The following is a 12,038-nucleotide window of genomic DNA, read 5'->3' on the forward strand; positions in this document are numbered from 1 at the left end:
TTTCAGGAATTGTTGGAAATGGGATATGGAAGAACTGATTACATTTTGGTGGTGATCTAGATCACCGTCTGGATCAAGGAATTTTTTAAAAGGATTTTTTAACATTGTGAGATGGAACTATTTTCGGCATTTGTGCATATAACTCCACAAAAAACGGTCAGAGTACTTGGAAAAAAAATCAAGGATGAGTTTCCAACAGGTTTGACAAAATATCAAAGGCTGATCCAGAATATGAAAAAATAGGGGAACTTTTCATCATAGGAACACAACAAATGAAGCTATAAACTATATACAGGTATATGTAGCCAATACACTGTGGAATCTGGAGTGTGCCAATGGATTTGTTGTATCTTCAAAAGCCATGGAGCTAAATCCAGATGAAACCCGCTATTATGGAAAATGCAATGCATTTTTGTGAATAACTACTGGACTAATATTGGTATCATAATAAATCAAATTGCTAATGGTATGTTTTCATGGTCAAGGTATGTATACAGTATATGTAGGTAAAATAAATGTAGGACTAATATTTATGGTGTAAATCGCAATATGGAGGGAACTATGCCGCGTGGCAGAGGTCTGCACTCTCTGTTTTTCTAGCCATGCAATCGACCCACATTGCATTTGAGATATTACAACAAGGAACTTTCCCAGTGCTAACGTGTGACTTATTATGTGTTATTATCGCTTATCGTGTCTACTATATTAGGTAATACAAGTATAAAGGTGAATTTAGGTGTGTTATTTCATGTCTACAGAGCTAGAATAATGTTAAAAAAACATTTAGGTCATAACAGGTTTTCACTGCTCTGACTATGAAAATATTTCTTTTATTAATATTAAATCCTACTTTGAGGAAATTCTCTCATCACGGTAGGGTCTGGAACCAATTAACTACGATAACGAGGGATGAGTGAATGTCTTATTATCTGTTATTATTTCTATTATATTGGGTAATACGAGCATAAAATTGACTATAAGGGCGTTATTTAATGTCTAGAGGGCTCTAATAATGTTAAAAACCGTATTTAAAACGTCATAAAAAGGTTTTCAGTGTTCTACGTCAGGAATGCTACTTTGCAGAAATTCGCTTATCACGGTCAGATCTGGAAGCAATTAATCGCGACAAATGAGAGATTACTGTACCGGTGTTACTGTTATGCTTTCGATGTAAACAAACTCACACGACTCAAATTGCAGCAGATCCTTTAATATGCTCGAGGATACTGTAGCGACCTGGTCGTTGGATAGATGGATGGATGGATGGATGGATGGATGGATGGATGGATGGATGGATAGATAGATACTTTATTTATCTCCAAGAGAAATTCACAATAAGTGTAGTGTTAAAGAGCGTTGTGATTTCGAAACTCTATGAGAGTTGAGTTTGCTGATGTTGTTTTGTCGTGGTTTGGTCGAGCCTCTTTTGATTTTGCAGTAAAAGCATTATTGATAGAGCACCTCCTCGTCATCATTACAACGTCCAGGTAGACGTTACAACACGATCTTTATCCTCAATGCGGCCAATATAGACCATACAGTGTATATCTCGTGTTTACGGACCAAAATTAAGTTTTTAATTAATTATGGGATCGCAATACACTGAGGACAACCTGTATTCACAACAGTTGTCAATGAGTAAGTGTTGGACATTTATTGAATTGACAGACTTATGCTAACGGATTATATTAAAATGCAGTACCGTGCATGGCAAGTAGCAATTTAAGTTACAGTACTGTATATAATCTTTCCTAAAGGAGGACATGTTATAGTTTGCATATTAGAAGGAATATTTTATTTTTGCAAACGTGATCTCTAAGCTGCTCTGGCCATTAAGCCGACTATGATTTCCTGGATTTCTTACTAATGACCTGATTGTTATGCCTCTCTTACAGTGACCTGCTGACAGCTTCAATTAAGCTGCTCATACCACCTCTAGCAAAGCTCAGCTCGCCCATCCCCCCACTGCCATTTAACCAGCAGTCTAAATGGCAACTTGGCCAACCTCAGCATGACACTTGAACTCAATGATGTTATGATTTTTATATGAATAGTTTTGATTGTGCTGTTTAATTCTTATTCAGGGCAATCTACCAAATGATTAACAGAGGTTACCTGCAGAGATTAGAAATGGCTTTACAGTACACTATATACAGTACAGTATACTTGCCAATAATATGTTAGGACGTGGCCTTTATTCAGCTCGGTAAGCTTTTCAAGTTTCTAACTCGTTTAGTCTCTTTACAGCGGATTTTGATCACAGTAAACATTTATTTGTATTCATGTCAGCATATTCTAAGAGAAGACACTTCTGAGTAGAATATTTTTGTTTTAAGGCAGCGTTTGCTCACTGACAAGCAGCCAAGTACAAGCTCCAAGCACATTATGTCATCTCGGGCGATTTCTTCATCATTTGTTGTTTTTTTTGCTTTGCCACACACTCACACAAGGTCAAATTATTAAAAATTACTCAAGCTACATCATGAGGGATGGAGATAATTGTAAGATAGAGACATGATGGGGGGGGTGTGGTGGTTGCTGGACTTTCTACCAGGGATTTATGATTTACCTCAGACATCAGAGGGGGAAAAAGAAAAGCCCAGAAACCAGCAACAAAATGGAGGGTGGTATCAAGAAGGTTCCAGCATATGCACACTGTGCGTAAGTGTGAGTTTCACATTTGAGGTGGAGCCCATATACAGCTGACTTTGGGCAAGAGGTGGGCTACACCCTGGACTGGTTGCCAGTCAATCAGACGGCACATGTAGACATACAGTATACAAACATTTACACTCACATTCATAAGCCACTTACGCAGTCACCCAAGCAAGCACCCGAATGCTTTTACATTCCACAGATGTTTCCTGATGTTTAAACTTTTTTTGTTAACGTGTTTATTGTGGAATTGAATGCAGAAAAATCTTTTTTACTTGATGTTGATGAAAGATGCCTGTGACTATTCCTATCCATCCAGGTCGTTGTACTCTCATGGCATTGAATTGATCGCAACTTTACTGTTCAGGCTTCATCGGTTCAGTTCAAATGATAGATAGGACAGCTTTTACAAAGGACAGCAAAAACGTCTCGACTAGATAGGAGAGACTTGAGCTGTCCTATCTAGTCTTTGAGCTCTCATCAGACGACCTGAACAGTCCAGTTGCAAATGATTCTGTGCCCTGAAGATCCTGAGGAAAAGGCAAAGCCAACAGAAGAAGCAGGCCAGGAAGGATGACATCCCCCATGTACACAAGACAAAGACAGGATGAGCCACAGCAGGGTAGAACACACGGTCAGGCAAGGGGCTGATTGGCTGACAATCCAGGAACATAGAAACCCAAAGCTGATTTTTAGATCAGTGAATCATCAGTGCTTCTATTACCAGAATGGTGACAAATACATCAATAATTAGTCACTTCCGTTAATAAACTACAGACTGAGAATGTTGTAATTTGGTTTTAATTGCCAAGCAATGATCACACAAATGCGCGTAGTCCTAGTTTTACAAAATAAACAGTTTCAAAATGAGCAGAACTCAAAGCACATTCAGTCATTTCAAAGGTGAAGTGAAAAAACTGAGCGCGAGGGCTAAAGTAAAAGAAGAATCCCTCGAGATCTGTAGCAAAAAGGGGAGGACTATGGAAAAACAGAAGGAAGAGAGAGCTTGCCGCCAGCTTCAACGCTGAGGAGGATCAAAAGGGCTGTGCTTTGCATCTCAATGGACATTGGGCCACCAATACTGATGAGCAATCATTTATAAGGTTTATTTTGTGGTCATTGCGCTTAAAATTATGGGCATCACGCAGCATGAATATGCAATTTTTTGTGATGACACCAATGCCAATCATTTTTATAATTTTTTTATTAGTAATTTTTATGTTCTTTTTTTTTCGGGCTGTCAAAAATAGTGTGTTAACGGCGGTAATTAATTTCTTTGGTTAATTACGTTTACTTTTTTGGTGTAATTAACGCATGCACGCCAGAGCAAGCACGCCTCTGTTATGACGGCAGGCGGAGTCACACACAGTCTGACGCACACACATTTCTAGTCCGTTCATCCTGGGAATGACACTTCCTCATTGTGATTACAAGATGCATTCAGGGACATTCGGAACATCACAAAATCGGCTTTATAATGCGTGTGCAAAGTGGAAAAACAAAGTGGATATTCTTATCAGTCACTTTGTAACTCTTGCTTGGGATGTACAATTTGTTAAATGTACGTATGCTGGAAAATACACTGGAAACAAGTAAATTTACCTTAAATTACGTGATGTCTTTGAACGCAACCCCTCACTTCTCATAATAACGCGGTTGAAAGTGTGATAAAACTGTTCTGCTACTATTAAAGAGACTAGCGTTACACAAATAGATTTTTAGACTTGTGTGGTATCTTTTAGCTTGATTGACATATTCAGTTCATTTGGAGCTGTTAAAACATAGAAATATATATAATCCTGTCCTTGCTGTTAATTATATACAGTAAAAATGGGAATATATCAGACATAGTTGCTAATGGTGATTAATCATGATTAATTCATTTGAAAACTGATTAATCTGATAAAAACATGTAATCATTTGAATGGAATTTTTTAAATTTAAATAATTGTATATTTCTTTTCTTTTTTTTCTTGAAGATGGTTTTACCATGGAAGTTACAAGGTCTATTTTAGGAGTTAGACGTTGAAGTTCCTATTTTGTCTATTTTGACATCTGTAGATTTCACACACAGAGTTGTGTGGCTCATCATGCTGAAATTTTGCATTTTGGCAACAAATCAATTCAGTGCAGTCAAATATACAGTATACATTTTTTTTTTCATGATGTTACTACTCACCCAACGGGAGTATGGAAAAAAACAGATTGTTTAAGCAGGTCTTCAAAATCATCATGTGATGTCCAGCTGAACGTTCCAAATCTACAAATCAAAATTAACCAATTGGCTTGTTTTAAAAATGCACTGCAATAAATCTGTTTAAAGCTAGAGTTAATTTAAGATACAAAAAAACCCACACATCCATATTGGATCATGTCCTGGCAGCTGCCCAGTGTATTCTGGATTCTCTTATGTAACAAGACAGATACAACAGGAGCAGATGAATTGTATTGAGGGTTTGACCTTTTCACTTCTAACGTTGCAAGTTTCAACAGCATCACTGCTGCCGATTGAACGATCTAAAGATTTCTCTCAGATGATGAAAACTCATTAGTCTCATACTCATTTTAGACGTGAGGCAAGGCTGTGTTGGATGAAGGCGTCACACTGTCCTAAAAAAAATGGTTTTGCAAAGGTATTTGTCAGAGAATCATGTTGGAAAACAGCAACACATCAGTTCAGAAAAAGCTGTGTTCAATGAACTGTTTGTTTTCTGGAGTCTCCATATTTGCTAATAAACAAGAAATTGAGAGTTTTTAGCTGGTGAGTTGATTTTTCTTAAACCCAGCATGTTTTTACTGGAAACAAAGGAGACTGTGAATTTGTGACCAAGGTTCCATTCACACTGCAGGTCAATGCCGTTTTTTTACTTACTATTTTTTACTCATATGTGACCTGTATCTCATTTTTTCATGTCACTGTGATTGTCATGTCAGTGAAGTCTGATTTTTTTCCAATGCGACACAGGCCTCTTTCATATGTAGATATGTACTGTATGTATGTATCCGACGCTACTGCAGTTGGAACGTTTGGGTCACATATAACCGACCTATACGTCATCGAAAGACAGGTTTTGCCATGCAAACGTTGGGGAAAGGTACTCACAGATGTAGGCAAGAGTTATTTTTTGTCATCCGAAAATTGTTTGAAAAATGTTTGTCAGTGAAGCGGCTCACATCAACGTCTCACCACTCCTGGCTTCGACATCCACCCACACGCTCCTTGAGACAGACGTCTCAAGCTGCCATAGCCAAAAGTCTTGGTTAAAGTCTTTGGTTAAGTCTTGGTTAAAACAACACAAATCCTTGAAATGGTCACAAATACGCGAGCAAGACCATGTGTGTAACTTCCCGGACTAATTCCATTCACCTTACAAACAAATACACATTACATATATTTGGTAACGTGACTACATAAAAAGATCAGATTTTAACCAAATATCTGAATTGGGCATCATGCCCTGCAGTGATTGAATGTAGAGTTAATGTAGACATTCTGAGACCAGAAATGAACAAAGCAGTGCTTCATCATATTCTGTCAATTTGGATTAAAGCCTGTATGAATACCGCCATCCATGTTCATAATGCCATAATCATCTTGAAAATGTTCACCTAATCTCTAAATACCCACTGAGTGGAGATTTCAGAATTACCTTCCATGAGTGTGTGTTTGTTTATCACAGACGGCTGGCCGAAAATCCTCTCATGAAACACTTATGACCTCCATTGGGTTTCTGGTACTTTAAGTTAGAGCCTACTAATTACATATTTTCCGGCACTGTATCTGACCGATCTATCTATTTCCCTGTATGGACAGAAACGCAAAAAAGATTGACTGCAACATTCACTATTTATTGCACAGTTTTGTCATTCCTAGTAAAAGAAACATGACCCATTCCAATTACCAACCGTTTTTGAAGGGCAACTTTTGATGAAGGAACTACTTGCATACACAAAATGAATAAAGACAATGTCCTGGTCTCTTCATGGGAAAACATCAATGACACATTTGTAAACTAGCTTCTTTGATTACTTGGTGTTTTACTGTGTGCTCTTCATAACATTTGGGGATCATCCATAAGTCCCTTCGTGCATTCAAATTCTCATTTAGTGCAAATTTGAAGAGACAAAATGAAAGAAAAACAACCAATGAAATAAGGCAACAATTATATAAATATATCAAAAATAGTCAATAGAGAACTATCTTTGTTACAAAAAAGGTGCAAACGTTCTGTCCTGCACCAGTGAGAGAGTCATGTTTTTCAGTTCCTCAACTGACCTCACAGCCTTGTATCCCAGTTGATGGAGAACCTTTTGACACACAGTCTGTGTGTATTCTACCATGTCATAAGACAGTTTCAAGCGCCAACTCTCTGCATTTGCCGCTGAGTCTCGTACTGTACCAAACTTGTGTTTTGCTGATGGCTCATTGCTGCCACGAGTGTTTGCTTGTATCCAGTCTTCCACGGTTTTATCCATTGGCAGCCCCAGATAGTTATAGATCTCCTTTGTCTTTTGGAGTGGATTTTTTGCTAAATCCTCGTAGCGAACCAACATATATTTTCCTTTCAGCCAATATGGATGGCTGAGACCCGTTGAAACAGAGTTCCGGTAGTCTTCACAGACAACAGTGAGCTGACTTAAATCAAGATTATAGGGCTTCCGCCCCGTGGCCCTCCAGATACGCCACAGTCGGTATGTATCCCTGAATGTCTCAATTCGGGATGATAAGATGCCACGTGGGTCTCTGACAAGTTGGATCACTTTAATATTCAGTCGTGGATCCTCCAACAAGGCGCGGAGATCCCCAATCTCTGGTACACGGACAATCTTGATGGCCACATGTTGTTTCTCCCGGCAGGCCTCAGTGGCCAAAGTCATATTTAGAAGTGCACATTTCTTAACACAGTCCCCTTCGTCCACATTCACATCAGCAGGGCTGAAGGCATCACATACAGGTTGCTGGCACAATGCTCGGCTCGCGCCACGGCGAAACAGTTTGTCCGTGGTGTGGTTTGTCGGTGTTGGTTTGATGTAGCTCTCAAGGAAATACAGGTCGCAACCGTACAAGCTTCGCAAGAGGTCTCGACTAGCGCCCAGCATCACACGGCGGTCTGCAGTGTTGTGGCTGTGGGACAGGCGGGGGATCAGTGCGGTCTGGACGTGATAAAGAGGCTCAAACAGGTAGAAAACCTCTTGGTGTTGGTTAAGAAGTTGGCCGACGAAAGAGGAGCCGCTACGAGTGGTGGCCAAAACCAGGATGTGTGTTTTACGGGTTGCATTGACGTAAAAATAAGGGTAGTCATCGCAGCCTGCTGACCCCCGCTCAAAGGGAGACTCCGTCTCCTGATCCCCCAGACCACAGTTCTGTGGACTGGGCAATGTGCACAACTGGAAAGGCTTGGAAGTGAGTGTACGGATAGCTGTGTACTGGATGGCGATGGAGGCCAAGGCCAGCAGGATCACTGCCTTCCAGGAACATTGCATGGCGGAACCACTTCATTTAGACACAGGGGTCCATGCCAGGTCCACCCTGGGAACACAGAATTCACAGGACAGTAAGACATTTTAGTTTGTTTTTCATTAGATTTAAAATTAGATCATAACTTTTTTCTTAATTACACCCCGTGTAAACGAGCATGAATGAACAGAAAACAAATAGTAGCAGACATTTTGTTGCTGCCAATTAGAAGTGAACATAATTCAGTAATGAAGAAAAAATTCCATCGTTGCAGACTTTATTTCCTGCATCAGCAAAAGTGGCTGTAGCAAGCGCACAAGCATTCTGTACAAAAATAAAATGTGGAACTGAAAAAAAATGCATCCACTTATTTTCATGTTGCTTATTGTGTAAAATATTCCAGTGGTTGTGACTTGAGGAAGCGTAAAATGTTACTATGTGGAAGTAGTGTACAATAAACATGTTTTATTTTAACTGAATTAAAACCTAGCATCCAATTATTATATTAGCTATATGGAATATTTGAGCAATTTCTCCTTCGATTTGCAGTCTCACTTTCTGTCAACTCCACACATCTGTGCCAAAGCACCATGATGGTCTGACTGAAGAGTGTAATTATTCTACTATGGTGGGTATACAAATGAGAATAAATCTGCACAAAACAATGTCAAGTCAAGGGGAGGGGATGCTGCAAGTAAAAAAAAAAAAAAAAATCATTTCCAAAACAGCGAATCACAAGCTTGTGCCTTCATGCAGGAAGCTTTGATGATGTACAATAAATAAAGCCTCTCATCATCCCCACATCTGACAGCATTAAATGTGTCAGTTCCAACAGCGAATCCGTTTGGCATCACTGCAAGTTCAATATACAGTCTATTGAACTTGTGCTACATTGAATATATTGAAAAACAACACATAAAATAGCTGGCTTGTTTTTTTGCACAGTTTGCACAGTGTATACATAGAGATGATTGTAGACCTTATATTCCCATTGGTGGTGGTTTACATGTAGAGAAATGTGCATGAGTGCTAAAAAGGCTGAGATTTCCTCCACTAAAGCCTACATCGAGTGCATGCAGACCGCAGTGAACAGGTTGAGCTTCCTGATGAGATGATGTGAGATGGAGTCATCCTCAGTAATGCTGCGATAAGGCATCATAGCACAACTGAACGCATCCCACCCAGCTCGCAAGTGTTCTAACATTGCATTCAAATGTGCGTGCGTGCTGATAAATCCTTACCATAAATCCACCTCGCTAATACAGATGAAAGGCATGTTTGCTTTTTTTTTTTTTTTTTACCTTTTTGGTAGCAGTACTGTTCTCATGATGCTCCGCGCTCGCTGGCTCCCTTTAGTCCTCATAAATGTTGCCAAATGTGCGCTCCCTTTTCGAATGGAGGAGAAATAACCGCACAGGGCTGATCTTGTGTTAAAATATATGATGTGTCGTCCGAGCAGGATTCATCAGAAGAGCTCGCTTCGGATGCAGCGGGAAAGTGCAGTAAAGGAGGAGAGGCTGTGGTGTTATTATCACGCAGTCAGGCGCTGAAAGAGTCCAGAGAGAGAAGGTTGCCAGCCTTCTTGCTTTTTATGATGCGTGTGTGTGAGGTACACAAGGACTGATTGTCTGGACCACCCAAACCCCTCCCCTTTCTTTCCACCTGCTTCTCTCGCGCTCGCTCTCTCTCTCTCTCCCTCTCTCTCCCTCTCATGAAGACACACACACACACACACACACACACACACACACCATCATCATCATCGTCATCATCATGGTCTGTCCTCGCCTGCCACATAACACTACGCCCCACTCCCCCTTGCCTTCCTTTTCATCCATCCAATGACATTGAAGCCACATCATCCCATCAGGCGTTCCAGTACTTTTGTGTACACTTTTGTTTACACTTTTAAATCATTTATTGTGATAAACTGTTTCTCATATCTAATTAAAATTCCAATATAATTCTGAAACAATATGTAACTACGATAACACATTGTGCTTCTTTTCCAGTGATGCCACGGCATGCGTTTCACAGATAAACACTGTTTGTGAAAAACAGCACTGCAATATGCAGTGTAAGTTATAGAAGAAGTGCCATATTTATTTTAAACCAGGGGTGCCCAAAGGGCAGACCGGGGCCATTTGCGGCTCTCTGCACATTCTAAACAATGCAACTAAGCAGGAAAATAAAAATAAAAAAATAATTACTTAAAAAAACAGCAAAAAATGGAAGAAAAGAGTAATATTTTTGTGAGAGGAATTGAAATATTAGGAGAATAAAGTTATAATAATCAGGAAAAAGGTGGTAATCTTTCCAGAAAAAGAAAGTCAGAAGTTTACAACAGCAAAGTTGCAGTATTATGAGGAAATAAATATATTTTAGACTCATCGGTAAGTTGAGATATTTTTTAAAAAGTTGTTTTTTGGTCATAACATCAAGAAAAACAAATATAATAAAGATGCAACTTATGGAAATTAGGTTGGAAAAAAAAGTTCTTATCACAAGAACGAAATCATCATAATCAGTCATAATATTATGAGAAAAATGATTCAAAAGAATATAGTTAAAATATTTGCAAAAAAGCATTTTAAAATGTAAAAATGACCAAAAAAAAAGTTAATAATAATTCGCTTGCCACCTATAACACAAAGCTTCATGGAGGCTATTTTTTATTTAAATATATATATATATATATACACATATATATATGTATATATATAGCTCATTAGCTCATTAAACCCACAAAAACAGGAATTCAAAAAATTAGAATACTGTGAAGAAATCAGCCCAAATTTTTACACGGCATGAATGTTTTAAACTGAGTGTCACACACTAATCATCTACTAAACTCAAATCACCTGCACAGGCTTCCCCAGGTGTCATTAAATTGCTTCAGTTTGGTTCAATTGTCTCAGTTGGGTTCAATATGGGGAAGACTGCAGACATGACAACTGGCCAGAAGACCATCATTGATACCCTCCATAGGATGGGTAAGCCACAAAAGGTCATAGCTAAGGAGGCTGGTTGTTCACAGAGTGCTGTGTCCAAGCATATCAATGGAAAGTCTAGAGGAAGGGCAAAATGTGGCAGGAGAAGATGCACCAGCAAAAGAGATGACGGTGGGCTTCAGCGAATTATCAAACAGGGAAGATTCAAGAATCTGGCAGAGATCCAAAAAGAGTGGAATGAGGCGGGAGTCACAGCTTCAAAAACCACCACATTCAGACGCATCCGGGAGATGGGCTACAACTGTCGGGTTCCTCGGGTCAAGCCACTTCTGAACCTGAGCCAACGTAGGAAGCGTCTCCACTGGGCCAAGGAGAAGAAGAACTGGACTGTTGGCCAGTGGTCCAAGGTCCTCTTTTCCGATGAAAGTAAAGTGTGCCTTTCATTTGGGAATCAAGGTCCAAGGGTTTGGAGGAAGACGGGTGAGGAACAGAACCCAAGCTGCCTGAGGTCCAGTGTGAAATATCCACAGTCCGTCATGATTTGGGAGCAATTTCCGGTGCAGGTGTTGGTAAACTCTGCTTTCTTAAATCCAAGGTCACCGCAACAGTCTACCAGAATGTTTTAGAGGACTTCATGATTCCTTCTGCTGAGGATCTGTATGGAGATGCAGATTTCATCTTCCAGCAGGACCTGGCCCCTGCCCATACTGCCAGAAGCACCAAAACCTGGTTTGATGCCCATGCCATCACAGTGCTTGACTGGCCAGCCAACTCACCGGACCTAAACCCCATTGAGAATCTATGGGGTATTCTCAAGAGGAAAATGAGGGGCACCAGACCCAACAACAAAGAAGAGCTGACAGCAAGCATCAAGGAAATCTGGGCTTCCATAACTCCCAGGCAATGCCACAGGCTGATTGCTTCAATGCCACGTGGCATCGAGGCAGTGATTAAGGCAAAGGGATTCCCAATCA

At 39.8% G+C, this 12,038-nt stretch overlaps 1 protein-coding gene across 1 annotated transcript; it reads right to left on the reverse strand.

The window, feature by feature from the left end:
* Nucleotides 1-6,442: 6,442 nt before the first annotated feature.
* chst1 (carbohydrate (keratan sulfate Gal-6) sulfotransferase 1) lies at nt 6,443-9,782 on the reverse strand. The gene is made up of 2 exons (XM_054770597.1): nt 9,415-9,782; nt 6,443-8,185 (listed from the first exon to the last, which is right to left on the reverse strand). The coding sequence occupies exon 2, from the start codon at nt 8,137-8,139 to the stop codon at nt 6,862-6,864; it is 1,278 nt and encodes a 425-aa protein (XP_054626572.1). The 5' UTR covers nt 8,140-8,185; nt 9,415-9,782; the 3' UTR covers nt 6,443-6,861.
* Between the last annotated feature and the right edge of the window lie 2,256 nt (nt 9,783-12,038).

Source organism: Dunckerocampus dactyliophorus, chromosome 3, assembly GCF_027744805.1.
Source record: "Dunckerocampus dactyliophorus isolate RoL2022-P2 chromosome 3, RoL_Ddac_1.1, whole genome shotgun sequence".
In the NCBI taxonomy this organism is placed as follows: domain Eukaryota; kingdom Metazoa; phylum Chordata; class Actinopteri; order Syngnathiformes; family Syngnathidae; genus Dunckerocampus; species Dunckerocampus dactyliophorus.